This window comes from Phacochoerus africanus, chromosome 8, assembly GCF_016906955.1.
Source record: "Phacochoerus africanus isolate WHEZ1 chromosome 8, ROS_Pafr_v1, whole genome shotgun sequence".
NCBI classification, from domain to species: domain Eukaryota; kingdom Metazoa; phylum Chordata; class Mammalia; order Artiodactyla; family Suidae; genus Phacochoerus; species Phacochoerus africanus.
In genome coordinates, this window is record NC_062551.1 from 72,270,979 (window position 1) to 72,296,069 (window position 25,091).

A 25,091-nucleotide genomic window follows, 5' to 3' on the forward strand; every position below is an offset into this window, starting at 1 on the left:
CAGAGAGTGTGCCGCAGATTTGAATGAAGGAACGAATGAATGAGTCCCACCAACCACTCATTTGCTAAACTGTTGTGGTATCTGGCACTCTTTTTGGAGAATCCAGAACTCTTGAGATGTCACTTGTTTTAAGGGACCTCACGCATCTCTCAGCCGATGAACGTGCCTTGAGGAAGGCTGGTGTCTAAACAGATCTGCTTGTCTTCTTTTCGTTTGGATTCAACTCTTTTCTGACCTTTGTGGTTCACCTGAATAATGCGTTTCCCTTTCAACTCTCTTATCCACGATATCAGCCTTATACACCTGGAGGGTCTTTTCGGTGGTGTCCTCTGAAGGCATCAAGGAGAACCTCCCCTTACAAAGGGGAAGGTGTGGCTGTGCTTCTGCACGAGGATACAGAACAAGCTCGGTCGGAATCTTTCCTGCACAGGTGCCCAGAACCAAGAGGGATGCTGACAGTGGCGTGTTGGGTTAAGGCTTCCAGGGACAAGCTGCAGTGGTTGGAACCACCATATCTCTTTTCCAGGGGGGTGGGAGGGAGGGCTGATGCCTCCCTTCTTAACAATAGGGCTGAGATCCTCTTCTCAAAATGATGAGAATCATTTTCTCAACAAGTCACAGGCTGGAGACAAAACAGAGAAAGCAATTCTCTTGATAAAGGGATCACACGGGCTCTGTGTGGGAATAAACCGACAAACAGTCCTGCAAAGCAGACAGAGCAAAAGAGCCTGGAGTCCGCACAAGAATGAGCCGACTGGCAGGTAGAGAGATGATGGGCTTCCTGACTCAGGCTCAGTACTTCTAGATCTCGGGAGCCTTCTCAGGTTTGGGGATAAAAACCGGAAGTCCCCCTGGACATGCTAGCTGGGAAACATGGGCCTCTCGTCCCCTTGAAAGCTACAGGTTGAAGACACCAACATCTCCTGCAGCAGCTGAAATAAATCCATGGCCGTCAGCTACCTGGTGGCAGGAGGTGGGGAGGAAGCTGTTAGAAACGGGCCTGGGGCCTCCTCTGGACTAAAGGCACGTTTTCCGGCTCCAGGCTGCCTCTCGTTTGTTCAGCGGGATCTGCTGTGCAGCAAGAAAGGCTGAGACCTGCAGCGATGAGGACCAAATTTTTTTTTTTTTTTTTTTTTGACAGCAGTCACCTTCTCCCAAAGCAGAGAGCTTGGCACTCGGTTGCTGTCCTGGGATGGCTGAGCCATGATATGAGAATTTTAGGGATCCTAGGGATCCTTCTGCCCCTCCCGCTTTCTGGGTGTGGTTCTTCGCGGCAGCCTGGAGAAGGGGCAGGGTCCTGGCGAAGTCAGGTCTGGAACCCAGGTGAACCAGGCCACAGGGGGTGTGGCCCCAGATGTGGGCGGCTTTGTTCCCCCGGGGAAGGGGGGAGGCAGTAAAAGGGCGGTGTCTGTCTACTCAGGAGACAGCCCCAACCATAAAGCCCATTGTCTAAAGCCCATTGTCGGAAACCCAAGGCTGCCAGCTGAGACTTTTCCTAGAAGCCACAGGCAGGACAGGTAGCCTACCTTCTTGCTCCCAGGCTGCTTCACATGGGAATCTGGTAGTTTTCTGAGAAATTCCCAGCAACGGCTACAGTCAGGGTGGGGATGGAGGAAGGGAGCCGCTGCTGCCTCCCGTGCCACCCCGGCTTCGTGACTTTCATCAGACATGAGTTGTTTAGCAGCTCTTTGGGCCTGATGAGTCTCTGAACCCCAAAGTTACCTGTCTAGACCCTTCTCCCTTCTTCCTCCTTTTTCCTGTTCTCCTCAGTACTGACCTAACTCAGAGTCTGAGATATAAACCGCTTATCTCCCCTGACCCCCAATCCACTCTGCATCATTTCCGTTCTCTGCTGTCTGCCTCCCTTCTCCAAGCAGCAGATGGGCATGTTGGCGGTTTCTCGCCCTTGGGTTGCCCGTCTCCCATCCCTTCTGGATGAAATACTTGGCCCTCTTCAAGGCTCACTCAAATGCCACATCCTTCATGAAGACTTCCGTGCACCTTGGGATAGCTAAATAGCTCTGGGGTGCTTCTGTGTAGCACCCACCCCCGCCCCCCCACCCAATTCATATCTACCTGGAACCTCAGAATGGAACCTTACTTGGAAATAGGGTCTTTGGAGATGTAATTAGTTGAGGATTTCAAGATGAAGTCCCACTGGATTTAATGTCTGCCCTAAATCCAATGACTGGTGTCCTTATAAGAAGCCAAGAGGCTGCAGAGACACAGAGAGACAGAGATGACAGGCCCATGAAGATGGAGGCAGGGCATAGAGTGATGGAGTGATGCTGCTGTGAGCCAAGGAACGCCCACCAGGAGTCCCAGAAGCTGGAAGAGGCCAGAAAGGAGTCTCCCCAAGAGTTTTGGGGAAACTACCAACACCTGATTTCAAATTTCTGGCCTCCAGAACTGTGAGAGGATCCATTTCTATTGTTTTGAGCCATCAGGTTAGTGGTAATTTGTTATGGCGGCCAGCAGAAACGAATACACATAATAACAGTAATTTGTGCCCTGACTGTAAGCACCCAGCCGTGTCTCTGCGCCTCCTTCGTCTTTGTTGTACTCACCCCGCTCCAGGCCCAGAGTTGCATCAAACACCTGTCAGGTACCTGGGGCAAGTTTCCCGGACTGGGTCTTTCAGAAATGTTTGTCAAGGGATCGTTGAGACCCCGACGGCCCCAGTGCCAGGGATGTAAGGATATGGAATTTGCTGACCAGATAGGAATTTGCAGCATAGGACGACACATCTCCACCAGGGGCTAATTCCTGGTGAGCTGCTTGAGGAACAAGGCTACAGCCCCACAGACGGTAAGTCCACTAACAGCAAAGCAGGTGCACCTCTGAGCCAGCTTGCATACCAGCTCCCTGAAATGCGTCCTGAATTCCAGCTCCACCCCGCCTCCACGTAGAGGTGTGTGGCCCCTGGTGTGTCGCCCCTGCCTCCAAGGGGTCTGTGGTCATGGTCCCGGGCTCTAGGCTAGCTGCTGGCCTCATACTGGACCAGAAGCTGGAACAGCCACTGCAAATACTTCCAAACAAACAGTGCACATCTCTCCTCTGGGGGACTCCTGCTCAAACCATGTCAAGGTCAACGACCGGAGGCTGGGCCTGCCACTCACCCACCGGCCAGGAGTCTAGCTGGGAAGAGGAGTGGGCCCAAGCTCTCTGAATGCTTTCTGGAAGGAATTCCAGGAGGACTTAGAAAATAAAAAGAAGAACCAACTACCCAGCAAGAGCCTTCCCCTTAGAGACCCTGACCATGACTGGCCCTGCCAGGTTAGCCTCATACATGGGTTGGGGGGGTGGTTAAGCACAGTGAGAAACTGCCAACTCCTGGAGCCTTGGTGCCCCTTTGAGAAAAACCCTCATTTGGGTCACCTTTGCAGCCTAAGGTGCACCACGGCCCATAAATACGGCCAAATCCTGTTTGCCGCAAGGTGGTTATGGGAAAGTAGGTTCTCTCTCCCCCCAAAAGTAAACAGACTTCTTTCGGATGTGCCAGCTGTTGCAGAGACTCTGGTTCTCCTCCCCTCTTTCTTTTTAGGGGGTCTTTCCCCTCGGGTCCAATCCTACCCCAGTCAGAGGCAGCCTCTCCCTCCACCAAGGAGAGGAAGAGTTTCCTTGGGGGTCCACGGAGGTGGCCCATCTCACATTGCTGTGGGCTGTGGGGGGGTGTCACGCTCCGCAGCTCTCTCTCCCCAGCTGCTCCAGGACCACCAGAGCCCACCATTCACACAACCCCCTCCCTTCAGGTCCCCACTCCACGACACGTGGCCTTTTGTCCCCAAGCCCACAGGCCTCCAAATGCTCCCTCCCAGCTCTGGGGGGTTGTCCTAGGACTCTCTCTCTCTGGGCTCCAGAAGAACCTGGGCAGGAAGCTTTGATTCCAAATTCCCCACCCTGACTGTGAGCGGAAAGCTCATTAAAAAAGTAGCTCCAGTAATTGGTCAGATAATTACAATTTATAGGGAGCGCGACTGGTCCTCCTGATTGGTCCAAGGGATGAACCCAGGGTGAGCAGCACTGGAAGTTTTACAGGCCCCGTGGATCCTGTTTCCTGACCTGATACCAATTTCAGACATATTTCTCATTGGCCCTGAGTTTATCTGGATGAGGCTATCCCTTCCAAGTGAGATGGGACATGGTGCCCCGAGTATGGACCTGCAGGGTGTCACTGTCCACTCTTCTAACCCCTCCCCCCTCCCGCGATACCTTATTCTTCTTTCAATTTAGGCTTGTGGATAGTCAGTCAAGTTTTTCTAGATTGACTGAAAAGAGTTCTTCATATGCCTACTGCAGCCAGTGAAAGAGCAGTGAAAAGAGATCCAGGACTTGGGCCAGCTGGAAGAGTCGGAAGAAAGTTTCTGTGGGATGCAGACAGCTAAGGAATGACAATGACATGCGACTGTCCCAAACCCTACATCCCCTCTGCAGGCAAGGACATCCCCCCCACCATGGGGCATTGCCTCGAGGAAACGAAACTGCCAAGAACCACTTTTTACTTCTCCTTTTTCGGTGTGTCCAAGGGTTAAAAACAGTTCCGAACTTCCCTTCCAATTGCAAGGTCAAGCAGCTGTCCAAACCACCCAAGGAGAAGCAGGAGCCGGGGATGGCCGACCCCAGCAAGCTTAGCCTTGACAGCCCCCTACCCCTCCCCATCGCCGGGCCCCGGGGAAGGAAGAGTTAATCGGCAATCGGCTTTGGCCGATAGTTCAGGCTCCAAAGTTCAGTCCCAGTCGGAGCCACCCCGGAGGAATTGTAAATCTCAGGGCAGCATTTAACAAAACAAAAGCAACCTGGAATTACATGCAGGTTTGGTTTTCTACAGTACATATTTACTTAATCCCCTAGGTATGTGGCTCCGTGTCAGATCAGCTGGCTCTGCCGGCCCCCCCTCGCCCCGACCTCGCTCAAAACAGTTTAAATTTCAAACTAATTCCCTGTTTTTGCTCTTCCTCTTCACAGGGCTGGCTGGAGACAGCCCAGCCTGCTGGCCTCAAATCTCTCTCTCTAATGCTCTAGTCACTGGGTGAGTCAGCCCGACTTGGGTAGGAGTTGGGTGACAGCTGGCTCACCCTCCCCACTCACAGGCACCAGGTCTGGGAAAACTGGAGGAAGAGCTTCTGGGACTACCAAAAAGTGAAAGGCAGCGCTTGGGTGTTGTGGGCGTGGGGGGGCTCACCACGGGGTCACCCCCCCCCCTTTAAAGGGAAGAGATCCTCTTTGAGGCTGGATTTGGGGTAGGGGGCAGAGGCAGCATTGAAATGAGAACAAGGGCTCTTTATCAGCAGCTGGTCACCCCTGTCCCTTCTTTCCAGATTTCCAAACACCTGGGCCTCCGAGTGCCTATCAGCTTAGGCTAGACCATCCAACACTGCTTCCCCCTTTTCAAACCCAAATCAAGTAGCCCCACTCTTCCAGCCTCCAGAGCTGCAGCCGCCCAGGTTGGGGCTGGGAAGCGAGCTGCCAAGGAAAATACGAAGCACCAGCTCGCAGGCGGCTCTCTGCTCTACCCAGGAGCGCACACACCCTGCATTCACCAGCGTGGCGGTAAAAGAGGGAAAGGCGAGAGGGAAAACACACCACCTTCCTTCGGGAGGGAGGAATGTGGGAAACGGGTGAGTCTGCTAAGTTTCGAAGCAGGGCTGAACAGCCAGCTACAGAGCCCAAAGGAGCTGGTCAGCTCCGGACCTGCCAAAAAAGACTGGCTGGTGCCCGGGGAAATGTACAAGGTGAAACTGACTAGCTCAGCACTCGCGGGTGGCGCAGAAAAGTAGGGTGGCCGGCGACTTTCAGACCCTGCTCCCTGGTTCTGGCAGAGGCGGCAGGTGGGCGCACCCTCTACCCCCGAGGTCGCCCTCGCCTTCAGCCCCCACCCCCTGGAGTTGCGGTGCCCCGGTACCTTTCTGGCGCCGCGTTCTGCGAACTCCCTAGCGAGCTGGCGCCCGATGCCTCTCCCGCCGCCGGTGATGAGGACGTTTTCCCGCGACAGGTCCCGCAGCTTGGCGGGCAGCACCAGTCCGATGGCAGCTTTCACCACCAGATAGATCATCTGCAGAGGGAACACTACCAACGCTCCCAGCCATTTCCACACCATCCTCCGCGCCGCGGAGCCGGGCAGGGGTGGGGGGGCGAAACTCCCCGGACAGAACAAAATAGGACTTAAAAAAGAAAATACCCCCCCCCAACAATAATAAATAAACCAAATAAGGGGGAAGAGAGGCGTCCCACCTGGCCACTCTAGAAATCACCTCTTCCCAAATGCAAAGCAAGCATCGGGTGGGAAAAGGGGAAAAAAAAAAAAAGAGAGAGAGAAAGAGATAAATCCTCGGGAGGAGAAAAAGCGTCTCAGAAGGTTGGGACAGTAAGAGAGGTGGAGGGGAAGCCGGAGGTGGAAAGTTCTAACAAGAACTTTCTTGCCCCAGCAGCCGTTTCGGCTGGGGAATTCTCAGGTAATGTTTACAGGCTGACAGAGGAGTTTAGGCAGGGAAGGAAAAAAAAAAAAAAAAAAAGCACCAACCACACGCGCGCACCCTGCTACAGTCCCGCGGTTTCAAAGTGCAAGACTAAAAAAAAAAAAAAAGAGAGCCGTTTCCAAATTGCAGCGCCCCCCACCCCTTCTTCAGGGGAAAAAACAGTGTGTGTGCTGGGGGGCGGGGGGGGGGGAAGTGCTTGTAGCTCCCAATTTCAGTCCGCAAAAGTCTCCCGACTCATTGCTATTCTTGGGCTCAGGAAATTGCTTAAAAGCGATCTGATTGCCAGCAACGTGCAGGAGAAGTGGGGGGTCCGGGTGTCAGTTTCTTTACGTGCATGGCTCGCCCTCGCGCGCGCTCGCTCTCTCCGGCTCCCTCCCTCCCTCTCTCTTCCAGCGGAGCCTGGGAGTTGCCGCTCGATTCGGCTCCCTCTCTCTCCCTTGTAAGCATTTATTGCCTTCTTTTTGTCCTTTCCAACTTGGAGAGGGCCCGGGTGCGGAGCGCGCGTGGATCGGACTCCCTCTTCTCCGGCGCCTTATCCATTCGCTCCCGGGGCAGCCGCGGAGAGGAGCAAGAGGGCGCCCCCCCCCCCATTTTTTAAAATACTCCATTAAGTCTGATTGACAGTTAAAGTTGTTCAGAGGCTTCACTACCGTTCCTGTGAGTGGCTGCCGCGGGCTCCCCTCCCCCTACGCAGTCTCGGGGCGCGCGCGCGGGCGCGCACTCGGGCTCGCTCCGACTCGCGCTCTCCCCCGGCCGGCTCCCCGTCTCTGCAGGCCAGGGCTTGCCGGCAGTGTCCCTGAGGGCTCGCCGCCGCAACTCACACACGCCGGAAACGACTCCTGCGAGCCGGCTCCCTCCTTGAGACATTCCTCCCTGCCTGGGATGCGATCTTCCCGAACAGAGGCGCCTGCAGGCCAGGTGACCCCCTCTGCGTGCCGGGCAGGCCCAGAGGAGCTCGCGCTTGCCTCAAGCCATCAGGTCGCCCAGGGTTTATTTCAGATCCTTTGACCATCCCCTGCTTCCAGGTAGGACCAGGAAGCCACTTCCGACCTTTGCCCAGAGGCCTCCTGTCTTAACTTTAGAGTGCACTTTCTAAACATGCCCCGAGTTCTTCAAGTAGCTGGGGTGGGGGGGAGCAGCTGGGGAGTAGGGTTTTGCTTTGAGGGGCAGGGGGTGGGCAGGGTAAAGGAACCTCTGCCCCCAAGGTGCCAATAAAATCCCCGAAAGATTAGCTGGGAGCGTATTTATTGCTCATCTGGGCTAGAATTACCTTGACTGACAGCAATTTCCTTAATAACAAAGGCCTGTAAACAAAATGTGCTAAACCTGTGCCCCCTGTGCTGTGCAGGCAGCAACTCCTCTCTTTGGGGCACCCACCTTGGCACCTCCTGTTTTCCCCCCAAACAAGAAGGTCTCCTCTGTTGGGGCTGGGCCCGCTGGGGTGTGTGTGTGTGTGTGTGTTGGGGGGACCTGACTCTATTTAGAGTTGTCTGTTGCAGGAAGTCTGGGAGGTGAGTCACTAAAAAGCAGTCCCAGCTAAAAGTGCTGATGGGACTTGCCTCCTGCTGCCCCTGATGTCCCAGGCCAGGAGGAGAGAGGGTGGGCCAGGCAGCTGCCCTGTAATCTGGGGCAGCCCTTCTCCAGCAAGAGGCTTGTTCAGACGCGGAGTGCTGGGCCTCACCGTGCCCCAGACGTTCTGATTCAGCAGTGCTGGGTGTGCTGGAATCAGTGCTCTGCCTGCACGATCTGCTGAGCATCTGGTGAGAAAGGCGTATTTGGGGGAGGGGGTGGCTGGGGTTTACCTCCTCCCTGGGCTGCAAAGACCCTTTAGTTCTCGGGCCTGGTGTGAGGGGGGGTGTTCTACAGGCCGGCTCATCCTTCCGGGTGAATTGGGAAAATCGTTATCTGGACCACTGGAAGAGCTAGAAGGGTTTGGAAGAGGGGCTGGATGAGAGACTGAGGGCTTAGATTCTGAAATTTAATCTTCCCACTAACCTGAAAGGGGTATCATTAACCCCATCTGCCAGGTAGTGTGGGAGAGAGGGATCCAAGTCCAGACCGGATTCCTCTTCCCACCCCACCCCACTCGGGACCCTCCTGCCTCCCTTCTCCTGCCTCCATGCAAGCCTCCAAAAGTAGGACCGAAAGGCAGGCCATGAGCTTCAGACTCAGGCCACCGCTAAAGGCTAAAGGCAGGACTCTGTCAAAGTGATGGCCTCCTCCCCCTTTGGAGGCCTGTAAAATGGGGAAAAAAAAAAAAAAAAATCCCAACCCTGGGGAGACAGGCTCTTCCCAGCCAGTAGTGGCTGGTGTCTGCCCCCACCTCCGCTGCCTAGAAGACCACTGGTCGAGTCTGGAGCCGGAACCCCTGTGCTCAGCCTGTTCTCATATGTTATCCTCGCCGCCGCCTAGTGGTCTGGATGCGACACGGCGCCTCCAGCCTTCTGTGTTCGTACCAGCTCTCATTTTTCTTCCAGGCTTTTCTCCCCACCTAAGGTTAACACTCCGAGCCTAAAAGGGCTTGTGAAGATGATGGCTCTACCTCTCCACACACTCGCGGCTCCGTGGAGGAGGAAATAGAAGCACAGAGACGTGAAGCAACTCCTAAACCCACAGCCTGCTGCTCACTTAAGTCCCCCTGATCCCCGACCAGCCACCCGAGCCTGTTCAGAAGCCAGACCGGCTGGGTGACCCCTAGGCCCCACTTACATTTGCCCTGGGTGTGAGTTTGAGTCGGAAGGGGTTTGGGAGCCCACACTGACCTTCAGCATATCAGGCCCTCAACACATATTCTCACTTGATCTCAACAACCTTTGAGTGTGGGTGCCACTGCCCAGAAACCACGGGTCCAATCAGCCGTCTAAGGAACTGACCCAAGGCCACACAGGGGGCTCCCCCGACCTCTCCCAAACAGCAGATTCGGGGTGAAATCACAGTACAAAGGACCATGTCAGGCAGCCCTAAGAGGTTTGGGGTTGGACTGCGGCTGGGAAGCAGACACCTGTTTTCTCTTTATTCTACCTTCATTCAGGATGTGGGTTTTTTGGCCCGGCATCCCATGCGGCTCAGGCCTCTGCCATCATCAGCTGCCCAGAGAGATGCTGTCTGTCACCACCTATGTCCCTCAAGTTCCCTGGGAAGATGAGACGGGGAGGGGAGGCGTTGGTGGGGGGGGGGAGCCAGGTCCCTGTGACCTGGCTGCATGAGAATGACATGGGTCATGATAGACATGGTGCCCTGCCCCTCTTCCCAAACCTCCCCCTGCCTGTGTTTTGCTCTTGGTAGCCACCCACCCCCCTTAGCTGGGCGCGCGGGGTGGGGAATTTAACTCCAGGGAGAAGTTTGAAATTTCACATCCCAGCCTGGGGAGAGGGCCCCACAGTTTTCTTCCTGCTCCTGAAAATGTGAAAGGAGCCTTTGTGGACTTGATGGAGGAGGGAGGTGAGCTGTAGCCTAAAGAACTAACTTTTTCCATGACTCAGCCCTCCTGGTGTGGGGCGGGCTCAGGAGGTGCGAGGACTCAGCAGGGCAGCCTGGAGCCGCCTTCCAGCCCAGAGCCAGTGGCCCAGTGGTAGAGATGGGTCCCCAAGAGCACTCAACTGGCCCCACAGGGGAACTTGCTGGCCCTGGATGGGCCACCAGGCTGTGACTGCCCCTGATTCTCCAGACTGAGTCACTTTTTTTTGTTTTGTTTTGTTTTGACCAGGTTATATGTATTTTTTTTAAAACTGAAGTGTAGTTGATTTACAGTATTTCAGGTGTAAGCAAAGTGTATATTTATACTTTTTTTTTTTTTTGGGTCTGTGCCCATGGCATGTGGAAGTTCCCAGGCCAGGGATCAAGCCTGAGCCACAGCAGTGACCTGTGCCGCAGCAGTGACAATACTGATCCTTTAACTGCTAGGCCACAAGGGAACTCCATATATATATATTTTTTTGTCTTTGGGGGCTGCACCTACAGCATATGGAGGTTCCCAGGCTAGGGATCAAATCAGAGCTGTAGCTGCCGGCCTACACCACAGCCACAGCAATGCGGGATCCAAGCCATGTCTGCAAACTACACCACAGCTCACGGCAACGCCAGATCCTTAACCCACTGAGCGAGGCCAGGGATCGAACCAGCGACCTCGTGGATACCAGTCGGGTTCGTTAACCACTGCGCCACGACGGGAACTCCATGTTCTTTTCTCCATTATAGGTTATTACAAGATATTGAAGTTCTCTGAGCAATACAGCAGGTCCTTGTTGTTTTTCTATTTTATACATAGTAGTGTGTATCTGTTAATCCCAACGTCCTAATTTAACCCCCCCACCTTTGCATCTTCAGTGCCAAGAACACAAATGCTCCTGTAGAATCCTTTTACCAGGAACTTTCCTCATCACCATCTCAGCTGAGAGCTGGAAATACAAATTGGTCTCAGGCCTTGCCTTCTATTTATCTAAGGCTTAGAGAGTCAAAAAAAAAAAAAAAAAAGTCACTTAAGATCACATAGCCAAGAGATGGAGGTGGGATTTGAGCCCTGGTCAAAGGCTCAGCTCCATCTGCTTTATCCATGGATATCTTCCAGAATGTATAGGATCACCCAGGGGACGTGTCAACATGCAGGTTTCTGGGCTCCCAGCCTCGATGTTCTAAGCTAGCATCTTGGGGTGGGGCCCCAGGAATGTGCATGTGGGCCGGTGCTGCAGAGCCTCCCCGTGCCGCCTCTCCACAGCCCCTCCACACCCAGCCCCTTGCCTTTCCCACCACCGAGCGCTTAGGCTGTGTTGTGGCACCGAGCCCTCACCCCTGGGCTGCTCAGCGCAGGTGGTGGCTCCACAGGTACCCGGTGGGGAAGGAGACAGAAGCTGGAGAAGCAGGGGGAGGCCTTCAGGTAGTTGGTGATGGACTGTCTCCCTGGGCCCACCCCTTGCAGGGACCACGGGGTTGGGGGTAAGGCAGGATGGGTCAAAGGGGAGCAGTAGGGTGGTGATCCTAGCTTTGGGGTTGGGCAGCTCCAGTTCAAATCCCAGCTCTGCCCTTGCCCCTCCCGTCTCCAGTTTGCTCATTGGTAAAGGGAGGATGATAATGAGGATGAGATTGGCTGCTCATAAAACCCCATCCCAAGAGCTCAGTAAGTGCCAGCTCTCGTTTCTTTCTTTCTTTTTCCTTTTTTTTTTATGGGGGCGCGGTGCCTGCCTGCTGAGGATGGAGATGCAGGGCTTCCGTGAGTGGGGTTCCCAGATGGCCCCAGAGTAGGGCTTCTGGACTAGCCCATGACAATTGGCCTCAGCTGGAAACTTCCTCATGTCACCCAGTCACCCCCCACTCCCCCCATATCTGCCAACACACTTTCTTCAGGAGCTTTTCTCTTTGGTCTGGTGAACCCCTGTTCATCTTGCAAGGGTTCCTTTAGCTCATGCGTCGTTTTTTTCCAGGGAGCTCTTCCCAGCTTCGCCCCAGTCCCCAGGGCCTGCCTCCCCAGCCAAGGCTGGCCCAGGGGGTTCTGCTCCTGGTCCTGGTTTCCCTCCCTCCCAGCACAGTCGCACTGCCAGCAACTGCTGGTTTTCTCTGAATCTCACGGAGCCCTGGGAGCTTCTCAAAAGGAGGGGCTGGGCCGGTGTGGGAGGCCTGTGACCTGGGCAGTGGAACAAGCATGGGTTGATGCTCTGCCATCCCCACCTTGAAATCGGTCATTTCGTCTTTACCTTGTGTTTGGGGACCTGCTCTCCCTGAGTGAGGAAAGTGAGTTGCTGGCACAGAACCTTGGGAACGAAAGCAGTAAAATATTTCAAAAGGGTCCTTCCATTCAGTTATTCATTCATTCATTCATTCATTCATTCACTAAATATTTATTGAGCAGTGACTTGGTGCCAGGCTCTGCTCTAGATGGAGAGACAGCAGTGAGAAGGATGGCAAAGTCCCTGCCAGCAGGTGAAGAGGGCCAGGAGGAACATAGGACAGAGAAGGATGGGGTGGGGGGGAACAGAGAGAAGGGGTGGGGAGATGGGGGACAGAGAGAGAGAGATAGGGGTGGGTTGGAGACACAGTGTGGGTGGCAGCTGTTTATGTAGGGTGGCCAGGGAAGCCCACTATAGTGAGTGACTCTGCAGCAGACGCCTGATTGGAGTGAGGAGGAACCCAAGGAGATCTGGGTGAAGAGCTGGGTGGAGGGACAGGAGGTACCATGGTGGGGGCGCCTGGTGGCTGGAGCAGCGGGGCGGGGGGGCAGGTGGGGGGCGTTGCTCACCTGGGGCCTCCATGCTCATTGTGGTCCTGGACTAGCAGCATCAGCACCCCCCGGGCGTGTGTGGGAAATGCAGAATCTCGGGCCCCAGCTGGACCTCCCAAGTCAGAGTCTGCACTTTATTTATGGGGACCCCCAGGTACTTTTTGTGCAGGCTGTGACCCTTGAGTCTGCAATAGAGGGACTGTATGGGGACAACAGTGGGTTCCATTTTCAGTATGACAGGAGCAGAGGGGAGACAAGGTGGGTCTGTATTTTAGAAACAGCATCCAGAGCAGCCTGTGGGGAACCAAGAGTGGGCGCAGGGTGAGTGGCGAGGAGGCCGTGGGATGTTAGGGTGTGAGGTGGCTCCAGCTCAGGTGACAGTGACACCTGGAGGCTCTGCTGCCTTGAGCACCAGCACCGGGACCTTTGGGGAGGTCCCTGCCCTGCGAGGGACACTCCGGCTGAGCAGGGTTTTGACCAATAACTTGGTTTATGGACACAAGGATACACACATAGACATACACACACATATGGCGACACACAGATGCAGAGATACAGACAGAGATACGCACACACACATACACAGACACACGTCCCTACAGACACAGAGGCCCAGAGACACACATACATACAGGCACACCCCCCCCCACACACACACACAGACATACACGTGACTTTATTTGAGAGTTGGTGACTTTGCCCCAAGCAGAAGAGCTGGCAGCGTTGCCTGAGGGGATTGGATCCGGAGAAACTTCGGTCAAGTGGAAACCAGGGTTCCATGGAGTTCAGCTGGGCTGCTGCAGGGGGGCGGGGGCAGGGATTTCATGGAGGCAGATGCCCAGGAGGGCAGGGACTTGGTGAGAGGGCCCTCTGTCTGCCCAGCCAGAGGAAACCAAGAGGGGGAGGCAGGCCGCTCTGCGGGGAGGAGGTACTCAGAAACCTCAAAAAACACCTCCCATTTCTAATACAAAACGTTTGCCAAGAGGCGCCCTTTTCTCCTTGGCCAGGTCTAGCTCATAGGATGGGAATTTTTTTTTTTTTTTTTTAAAGCAGGTATTAAGGCTCCTTTCAGTTCCAGAAAAGCTCTCCAACACAGGTGAATGTTTTCTGTGGACGCAAGTCTCTCGTCCCGTCCAGGGCCACCATCCACACTTGCCCCCGGGTTTTCCTTTCCATCGCTGTCTTGGAGCCCAGGCTGTGGCCCAGGGAGGCGGGTTCTGGGGCTCCGTATGAGTGGACGCTGGGGCAGGCCGTGTTTACTCTGGCTGCCAGGCTTGGGTGGAAACGCAGGCAGGAGCCAAGCCTGGGAACATGGTAGGAACACAGACCCGGGTGGGGTGGGGTGGGGTGGAGTGTACGCCGAGAAAGCTTGGGCTGAGGCCAGGAGAGCGCCCAGTGGTCCTCACCTGCCTCCCTTCTGCCTCTCATTTGGTGGGTGAAATCGTTCTAACTTGGAGTGTGGGGTATTACGTGAGGGGGCTCTGAGGTTGGCAAGGCTGGGTTCAGACCCAAGATCTGCCACTTATTAGCTCTGCGAGCATGTTTTTCCCCTTTCTGAGCCTCAGTTTTGTCATCCCTGAAATGGGAATTCTACCACCCACTGAGATGACGTCTTTGAATGGCCTGGCGTTGGGCTGCAAGATGATGCTCGCTGCTCGCCCTCCTCCTGGCTTCATGTCCCCAGGGAATATGCACTATCTGGGGGGTGGGGGTGAGGAGCCTGAATGACGAGGGTTCTGTCTGGGAACAAGAGCTGGATGGAGCTGGGGCCATAGGAATGCTAAATCCTCACCCTCGGTCAGAGTTGGCGAATCTTTTCTGTTAAGGGCTTTGCGGGAGTGTGTGGTATCTGTTGTGCCAACTCAAATTTGCTGTTGTAGCAATAGATGCTATGTTGATAAAGACAACATGCAAAGAGCTGATCTGTAAATAGGCAGTATGTAAATAACATGTAAATAGCGTGTAAGGAGCTGTAACACCCCCTCTCCAGGGAGCAGGGCTGTGTTCCCATAAAACTTTATTTATGGACACTAACATTTGAATTTCAGGTACCTTTCACACATCCCAAAATATCATTCCTGTCTAATTTTCCAACCATTTAAAAATGTAAAAACCCTTCTTAGATGGCCCACAAAAAGGCAGTGGGCCAGTCTCTGCCTGTGGACTCTAGTTTGCCAACGTCACCACCATCAAGCCCGCATGAATCTCTCAAGACCTCAGGAATAACTGATGTCTGAGCTTCAAAAAAGTAGGATCTGTTTTCTTGCCCTCTTTCGGGAACTGTATTCACAGGGACTGACCCAAGGTCACGTCCTCTTTAAGAAGCGGAGGGTTTTTGGAGAAACCAAGTTCAGTGAGAAATTAAATAAATCAAAGCAGTAAGACATGAAAGTCTAATGATGGATTGAAGTCATCGGGACAGAGTGACATTTACTGAGTGCTCACCACACCCTGGATGCTGTTTCCAGATTCTTTAGTCCTCACAGCTGGGCCAATGAGACCTCAGGGGTGGAGTCACCTGCCAGAGGCCGCAGGCTGGTAAACATTCCAGCAGGAGGTAGAACCTACAGGGTCTAACTCAGCATCCCAGTGACTACCCTTCACTGCCTCTCGGCAAAGAACCTCCCGTGAGGTGTCTTTCATCTCTGCACCTTGTTAGGACAAGGAGAGCCCAGACCCCGCCTTCAGGTGGGGAGACAGACAGGAGGCCCCCTGGCTCTTCATGTGCATCCAGACTCTGGGGACCCCTGGCTCCTTTGCCACATCTGGCCTGCTGTCTCCCAGTGGGTAGATTCGCAGAAAAGGGATGCCTGCCAGCTCTGGCTCCATCACTGAACAGCCCTGCTTGGGCCATTATTTCAGTGCGTGTTGCCTTAACCAGTTTCTAAAAACAAGCAGGAAGCAGACAAATGAAAGAGTATATAGTTAACATATGAAGATCATGTCTCTTCAATGTAAGACACTTAATAATACTTGTTATTGTTTTACCTTTTACTGAGCACTTATTAAGCACCGGGTCCCACGCCTATGGATTCCCTCTCATGGCCATCAGAGCCACCTGCTGAGGGGACATTGTTGCATCCTCATTGAACAGATGAGGAAACGGAGGCCCAGAGAGGAGGAGTAATTTAATGAAATCGTGCAGCTTTAAGTGCTGCTGGGAGTTCCCTGGTGGGGCAGTGGGTTAAGGATCTGGTGTCACTGCTGTGGCTCTGGTTACTGCTGTAGTGCTGGTTCGATCCCTGGCCCCGGGGGACTTCTGCATGTTGCCAGTGTGGCCAAAAAAAAAGGGGGGTTGGAACACAGAATAATCTCATCTTCTGGATGTTACACATCTGTGGCCTCCTCAGTCAGGGGCTAGTTAAGCATGTCAGGGGCTAGTTGAGCATGTGCTGAGTGGTCAGTTAGAAAGAAAAGATTACAAACCAAACCCCCAACGCGTGTGTACGATATTGACAATACACTACATCTTTAAAGAGAGCGAGATGTAATTGGGAACTTTTACTTTTTTATTTGGGCTTGATGGGACTAGATGTCTGTTTTCCCACAGTTAAAGCAGAAAAAAACCCTTAACGTGTTTAGGATACAAATTTGTGTCACTAGGATGATTTCACTTTTGGAAAGAAAAAGCCTGAAGTCCATCTTCATATTTATTTAGTTACCATTTGGTAGGGATTAACTGAGTGTTAGGCAGCAAACTAAGTGCTTCATATTCATTTAATTTAATCCCATTTAATCCAAACTGCTCCCTTGAGGTAGGATCTGCAGTCCTCATTTACATCTGTGGAGCCAAAGGTCCAGGAGCCTGGCCAAGGTCATGAGCCAAGGAGTAGCAGGTATGGAATTAAAATTTAGCTCACTTACTTCAAAGCCCATTCTCTCTGGTCCTTTCTCTTTCTGCTCTGAACCTTTGTTTCTCTCTCTCTCTCTGCACGTGCGCGCACACACACACACACACACACACACACACACACGCGCGCGCGCGCACACACACACGCACGTGCATATGTGCACATACAACCACATAGAGAAAGAAGACAGAATATCAGGATGTTAACAGTGACTGCCTCTGGATGCTAGCAGCACATGTGATTTTACCTTTTATTTCTTTATTCATTTATTTTTGTCTTTTGTCTTTTTAGGGCTACTCCCACAGCACATGGAAGTTCCCAGGCTAGGGGTCCTATCGGAGCTGTAGCTGCTGGCCTACACCACAGCCATAGCAACTCGGGATCTGAGCTGCGTCTACAGCCTATACCACAGCTCATGGCAACACCAGGTCCTTAACCCACTGAGCAAGGCCAGGGATTGAACCTGTGTCCTCATGGGTACTAGTTGGGTTTGTTAACCACTGAGCCACAAAGGGAACGCCTCATCTTTCTATTTTTACGTTTTTTTTTTAATTAAAAAAAATATTTTTTGGTCTTTTTAGAGCTGCACCCATGGCACATGGAAGTTTCCAGGCTAGGGGTCGAATGGGAGCTGTAGCTGTCAGCCACAGCAACTCAGGATCCAAGCCCTGTCTGCGTCCTACACTGCAGCTCACGGCAACACTGGATCCTTAACCCACTGAGCAAGGCCAGAGATCGAACTCGTATCCTCACAGATACTAGTTGGTTTCATTACCACTGAGCCATGACGGGAGCTCCTTATTTTTACGTATTCTTAATATTCTTTTTCTTTTCTTTCTTTTTTTTGGCTGCATCCAAGGCATGTGGAAGTTCTCAGGCCAGGGATCAGACCCAGGCCACAGCAGTGACAACGCTGCATCTTAACCGCTAGGCCACCAGGGAACTCTCATTATATATTCTCAATGTTCTTTAATGAGTTTATATGAAGAAAAGTCCACTCAGTGCTCTTTTTGTACAAGTATGCTTGTTTTAGAGTCAGCAGGATGTGGGAGTTCTGGTGGTGAGGCTGCAGAGCCCCTGACCATGGGGCCTCTTTAAAAAATCTGCTAAAAAATAAGACAGGGGCGCCAGAACCTTTGCTTCTTGGAATGCTCTAATCCGTCCTATAATACCTTGCTTTGTAGGAAAGTTCTGTGCATAAATCCCATAAAATCCCATAATGTGGAGCTGACACTGAGCCTACCCAGAACGAAATCTGCTAATGATCACAGCTTGCCAGGAGCCTGCGGAAGGCTCAGACGTGTCACAACCCCCGTGCCTGCCTCCCGCCTCAGCCCTTTCTAATAAGGACTCTTTTCATACGTTTATAAAAACACTTTGTTCGGATCAAGTCGGGTCTTTATTTCACCTCCCCCGAACGCTGAATGTCTGGGGGCCGGAAGGGGCTGAGGCTGGTCCTGAAGTTTTGTGACCCAGAGAAAACCACAGATTTGTCAGTCCAGCCATAGTGACCTGCCTCCCCCCCCAGCCCTCTGCCCCCTGCCGGACTGGCCCTTCTCTGGGCTGTTTTGGGTGGTGAGGGTGGCAAAAGGGGGATGGAAATACCAGCTGCCACCTGGTAGTGGTGTCTGGGAGTGGGATCTGCCCTATGAATCCTGAAATGACTTTGGTCTAGACAGTTACACACACTGTATCTCCATTTCCTCAGACTGAAAATGAAGGTTGGCAGTTCCCACTGTGGCTCAGTCGTAAGGAACCCGATTGGTGTCCATGAGATTGCAGGTTCAATCCCTGGCCCTGCTCAGTGGGTTAAGGATCCGGCATTGCTTTGAGCTGTGGTGTAGGTCACAGACGTGGCTCGGATCCTGTGTGGCTGTGGCTGTGGTGTAGGCCAGCAGCTGCAGCTCCCATTTGTGCCCTAGCCTGGGAACTTTCATATGCCGCACATGCGGCCCTAAAAAGAAAAAAAAGAAAGAAAATGAGGGTTGTATGAATTACCTTGCAGGGCTGTTGTAAGACCATAGACGCTGCCTGACACTTGATAGGTGTCCTTCCGTCCCTCCCTTGTCCTCATCATCTTGCCCCTGGATGTTTACCTAGTCTTAGGTTTTCATAGCTCCATGTTTAAAAGTTTTTAAGCCATAGGTCTGAAAAGACTTAGAGGAAAGTTGTAAGGATGGAACCAAGAATTCCTGTGTACTCTTGACTTATGTGTTGGTTAGCATTTTACACTCACTTTGTCCATTCATCCATTGGTCCGTCCATCTGATCCTCCATCCTTCCACCCAACCATCTATTATCTAGGTTATTTTTGGAGACTGCACTGGGACCCTTACTGCTTGGTGGTCCCAAATACTTCAGCGTATACTTCTTTTTTTTTTTTGTCCTTTTGCTATTTCTTTGGGCCGCTCCTGTGGCATATGGAGGTTCCCAGGCTAGGGGTCGAATCGGAGCTGTAGCCACTGGCCTACGCCAGAGCCACAGCAACACGGGATCCGAGCCGCGTCTGCAACCTACACCACAGCTCACGGCAACGCCGGATCGTTAACCCACTGAGCAAGGGCAGGGACAGAACCCACAACCTTATGGTTCCTAGTCAGATTCGTTAACCACTGCGCCAGCCACGACGGGAACTCCAGCGTATACTTCTTAAACACAAGGAGTGTTGTATATATGCTATAGGACTTTTTAATCAAAATCAGGAAGTGGACATTGATACAATACTATTGTATCTATGTAATCTACCAGCCTCCTTCAGATTTTGCCAATTGCATCACTAATATCCTTTATAACAACAACAAAAAAAACCCAATCTTTTCTGGTCTGGGATCCGGTCCAGGGGCACATGTAGCCCTTACTTGCCATGTGTCTTTGGACTCTTTCAATCACTGCTCTTCTACCTTTCGTTCTTTCATGACCTTGACAGTTTTGAAAATCACAGGTTGCTATGGGCCGAACTATGTCTTCCCCAAACTTGTATGTGGAAGCCCTCATCCCCAGTACCTTGGGATATGACTTTATTTGGAGATAGGGGCTTTCAAGAGGAGATATTGTTGACATGAGGCTGTTAGATGGGGTCTAATCCAATCCGTCTGGTGTCTTTAGAAGAAGAGGAAATTTGGACACAGAAAGAGACCCCAGGGATGTGTGTTCCCTGGGGAAAGGACCCTGTGAGGACGCAGGGAGAAGGCAGCCACCTGCAACGTGGGACTTCAAGGTCCTTTAAGGAGAAAGAAGTCAAAGATTTTGGCGAAGACAAGAATGATCAGACCCTTATCATCACTTCACCCATCTCATTGTAATGCCCTCCTTCCCCCAAGCAAGCTGGCCTACTCCTTCCTACCCTCTACCAGGAAAGGTTCGTGGCCCACTTCTCACCCTGCCCCTATAGGGGCAATATATGCCCCCAACCAATCAGCAGGTGTATCCTAAGACCACTGTTTGCGCAACCAATCAGTAGGCCAGCAGATGTACCATAAGGCTTCTCGACTCTTTCCCTGGGCTATAAAACAGACATGACCACGAACTTGGGGTTGGCGCCCCCTGATGGTCAGGAAGTCATCCACTGCATTAACAGTGGCTCTTATCTCAATAAACTCTTCTTGCACCTTGCTATGCTGGAGATTCTTCTTCTGACCTGTGTGCACAGACCACGACAGCAATGCAAGCCAGAGGAGGAGCCCTCAGGAGAAACCAGACCTTGATCTAGGACTTCCAGACTCCAGAACTCTGAGAAAATACACATCTGTTGTTTAAGCCACCCAAACTCTGGTATTTTGTTATGGTGGCCCGAGCAAAGTAGCACATAGGTTAGTTCTATTGTAAACCATCCCTCAAAACTTGGTCCTGCCTCATTTTTAGTCATGCCTTCTTGTCATCCTGGATACTCCTAGATGTTTCCTTCAACTTCAATAAAAACTTCTTCCTATGTGCTAGGCTGGGCTGAGGATGTTACTTGCATGATCTCAGAACCCATTGAGATATATGCTATTATTGTACCCACTTTACAGATAAGGAAAACTGAGCACAGAGGGGAGGAGGTGGAAGAGCCAGGCAGTTGTGCCCCAGAGTCTGTGGGCCAGAAAATATGAGTCCAGGAAAGGTCTATCAATTTGTGTTACGTAAAGCAGGTGAATTCACAGCCACAACAGTCCAGTAAATCAAGGGCAGATTTTGTCTCTGTAGGAAACACACATCTGTATCTCAGTTGAGCCAGCATCACTTCTAAGGAAGCTGCTCTTTGAACATCTTCCCCCGAGTTTGTCATTCTCCCCCCACTTTTTAGGGCTGCACCCACGGCATATGAAAGTTCCCAGGCTAGGGGTCAAATTGGAGCTGCAACTGCCAGCCTACGCCACAGGCACAGCAATGCCAGATCTGAGCTGCACCTGTGACCTACAGCACAGCTCACAGCAATGCTACTACACCACTGAGCGAGACCAGGGATTGAACCTGCGTCCTCATGGATACCAGTCGGGTGCGTTACCGTTGAGCCACAATGGGAACTCTGCTTCTCCCCTTTTTGAACCTATGGAAACCATCATAGCTATTCTTTATTATTCTTTATTGGGGATCTGTTATATACTGGTTTCTGTTCTAGCAGATTTATAAGTATAATTCATTTGTTATAGACAAAAACCTCAGGCCCAAAGTGGTGTCACTTGTTCTAAAGCCCATGATTCCAAACCTAGACTTAATATCTGGCTTAATAGCAATTTCACCCTTCCCCAGAAATGTAACCTTAATCAACCAGCTTGGAATTTTCTGTATGGCACCATGGGGGTATTGTATCCTGTTGGCCCTCTCCACCCCTCCATCTCCCAACCCCCTAAGAGCAGGCAATCTGCATGATAAAGACCCTTGTCCTGGCCCCAAATAACCCTTTCTTTCCTTTTGCTAATGACTTCCTTGCCCTACCCTCCTTTCTATAAAAGCCTTTCATTTTGTACCACTCTTTGGAGGCCCCTTCTAGTGGTCAGACACCCAAATCACTAGTCATTGGATAAAGTCAATTAAATCTTCAAATTTACTGGGTTGAATTTGCTTTCTTAGCAATTTAATGCTCACAGCAACCCGATGCGGGAGAGCGGGCATGAACCCAATTTACACATAAGGAAACTGAAGACCTGAAATAACCTGTCCCAATTTACATCAGATTGGGAGCTCCTTGAGGGTATGAGCTGGGTCTACTTCATGGGCATGTGACCCGTGCGGTCACCTGGGGTCCCACACTTGCTTGAATTCTCTACTGTTACTATCTTTAAATCGTTAATAATTCTTTTTTTTTAATGGAGATTCCCAGGCTAGTGGTCAAATCAGAGCTGCAGCTGCCGCCCTACGCCACAGCCACAGCAGCATGGGATCTGAGCCATGTCTGCGACCTACAGCACAGGTGACAGCAACACTGGATACTTAACCCACTGAGTGAGGCTGGGGTTCGAACCTGCATCCTCATAGGTACTAGTCAGTTCAATACTACTGAGCCACAACAGGAACGCCAATAATTTTCGAACAGGGAAAATGCATTTGCATTTTGCACTGGTCCCTGCAAATGATGCAGCCAGTCCTTTGTCTGGCTCCTGAGACCTTGCACTGCCTTGGTTCTGAGAGGGATGGAGGAGGATATTTACACAGGCAGTTGTAAAAGTCCCAGTAAGGGACCATAGATAGAGAGGGAAACCTGGGAATCTTTGGGAGACCACTGTAAGCTCATAACTGCTCAAGATGGCCATCAGAAGAGGCAGACAGGAGTTCCCCTCTTGGTGCAGTGGTTAAGGAATCTGACTAGGAACCATGAGGTTGCAGGTTTGATCCCTGGCCTCGCTCAGTGGGTTAAGGATCTGGCATTGCTGTGAGCTGTGGTGTGGGTTGCAGATGAGGCTCGGATCCCAAGTTGCTGTGGCTCTGGCATAGGCAGGGGGCTACAGCTCCGATTAGACCCCTAGCTTGGGAACCTCTGTATGTTGCAGGAGCGGCCCTAGAAAAGGCAAAAAGACAAAAAAAAAAAAAGGGAAGAAGCAGACTTTCTTGACTAGTGGAGGTGTGAGATATGCCTCAGGTCATTTGGTGAGGAATGGGGTGAGGCTGCACTCAGGTTTAGACCAAGGGCCAGAGTTTAAGGACCTCCCTTCTGCTGATTTGAATAAGCACCATGACCATCCTAGTCTGACCTTATAGGGACAAATACTTTCTTACTGGATACCAAGGAGGTGTTACTACTCCTTGAAGAGGATGAGGTGGGTACCCCCCCCCCACGCCGCCCCAGCCCTTTCCCCTTGGATGATAAAACTACAGCCCACCTAATCCTCGGGGCAGAGTCTCCTTGCCTGCCTGCTTACATCTCTCACAAGCATCTTATCTTAATAAATCTATTTCTTTCCTATCACTTTGTTTCACTGAATTACTTCTGCACTGAGGCATAAAGAACCTGCACCTCAGTAAGTCTAGACACTGGGCTTCTAGAATTAGTGATTCTAATATAAAAACTGTGGGTTCAAGTTCCAATCTGGGTTCTGGCTGGGTTCAGGCTATTGGTGCTGTCAGTGGCAGTTCTGCACCCTGAAGACTTTGTCAGGGGCCCAGAGTCCTTTTCACGGCATGTTTTTACCCACACGTTGGTCTCCCTGACCAGCGTGGGGACTTCGAGGGGTGTCCTTGGCACCTGGCACAGACCCTGGCCCAGCAGAGATGTGCTGAGCAAATGTTCATTGAGGAAACTGACTAATGAATGAACAGATTATGGATTCAATGCTAAAAAAAAAAATCCGAATATACAGAAACCTCAATTAAATAGAGCCGGGAGACCAGAAGGGTGCGCTCTTACAGCTTATAGGACAGCGGAGGAAAAAGACTTTGCTGGCATCAAGTCAGCCAATGAAAAGCCATGGGATCTTTGTTTGTAACAGCCCCTCCCAGCTTCCTTTTCCCTCTATAATTTCTTTCCTCCTACTACCTTTAGATCTTGTCCGTTCTTCTCTCTCTAGCTGCTTTAGATGTAAAGTTAGCTTATTTATTTGAGGTTTTTCTTGTTTCCTGAGGTGGGCTTGTATTGCTATAAACTTTCCTCTTAGAATGGCTTTTGCTGCATCCCATAGGTTTCAGAGCATCATATCTGTGTTGTCATTTGCTTCTAGGTATTTTTTAATTTCCTCTTTGATTTCTTCAGTGATCCATTGGTTGTTTAGTAGCATGTTGCTTAGTGTCCATGTGTTAGTGTTTTTTGCATTTTTTTTCTTGTTGATGTCCAGTGGTATAGCATTGTGATCTGAAAAGATGCTTGATATGATTTCAATTTTCTTTTTCTTTTCTTTTTTTTTTTTCTTGTCTCTTTGCCATTTCTTGGGCCGCTCCTGCGGCATACGGGACATTTCCAGGCTAGGGGTCGAATTGGAGCTGTAGCTGCCAGCCTACACCACAGCCACAGCAACATGGGATCCGAGCCGCATCTGCGACCTACACCACAGCTCACGGCAACGCCAGATCCTTAACCCACTGAGCAAGGCCAGGGATCAAACCTGCAACCTCATGGTTCCTAGTCGGATTTGTTAACTGCTGCGCCACGATGGGAACTCCTGATTTCAATTTTCTTAAAGTTACTGAGGTTTGATTTGTAGCCCAGGATGTGATCAATCTTAGAGAATGTTCCATGTGCACTTGAGAAGAATGTGTATTCTGTTGCTTTTGGATGGAATGTCCTATAAATATCTATTGAGTCCAACTGGTCTAATGCTTCATTCAGGGCCTGTGTTTCCTTATTGATTTTCTGTCTTGATGATCTGTCCATTGTTGTAAGTGGGGTATTAAAGTTCCCCACTATTATTGTGTTATTGTCAATTTGTCCTTTTAAGGTTGTTAGCAGTTGCCTTATATATTGTGGCGAACTTATGTTGGGTGCATAGATATTTAAAATTGTGAAGTCTTCTTCTTGCTTTGATCCTTTGATCATTATGTAATGACATTCCTTGTCCCTTAAAATATTCTTCATTTTAAAGTCTATTTTGTCTGATATGAGTATTGCTACTCAAACTTTCTTTTGATCCCCGTTTGCATGAAATATTTTCTTCCATCCTCTCACTTTCAATTTGTATGTGTCCCTAGAAGTGAAGTGGGTCTCTTGAAGATAGCATATATATGGGTCTTGTTTTCTCTCCATTCATCCAGTCTATGTCTTTTGGTTGGGGCGTTTAGTCCATTAACATTTAAGGTAATTATTGATATGTATGTTCTTATTGCCTTTTATTAACTGCTTTGGATTTGTTTTTGTTGCTCTTTTTTCTTCCCTTCTTCTCTTGTGGTTTGATGACTATCTTTAGTGTTGTATTAGAGTTGATTTTTCTTATTTGTTTGTGTATCAATTATAGATTTTTGGTTTGCAGTTACTCTGAAGTTTTGGTAATAGTCTATATATATATACACGAGATTGTTTTAAGTTGTTTGTCTCTTAATTGCAAGTGTGTCTCCTGTGTCCTGCATTTGTACCCTCCTTTTCTCATGATTTCTGATTTTGGTGGCATAATTGTGTATGGATGATTTTGTTCTTTACTGTATATATAC

General features: G+C 51.0%; 1 protein-coding gene across 1 annotated transcript in view; it reads right to left on the minus strand.

The window, feature by feature from the left end:
• DHRS3 (dehydrogenase/reductase 3) overlaps window positions 1-7,026 on the minus strand; it is a 43,112-nt gene extending 36,086 nt beyond the window's left edge. The window contains exon 1 of the mRNA XM_047791906.1: window positions 5,903-7,026. Within this exon, the coding sequence (XP_047647862.1) occupies window positions 5,903-6,097 (195 nt within the window). The 5' untranslated portion in view covers window positions 6,098-7,026. The remainder of the gene's footprint in view (window positions 1-5,902) is intronic.
• Window positions 7,027-25,091: the final 18,065 nt, after the last annotated feature.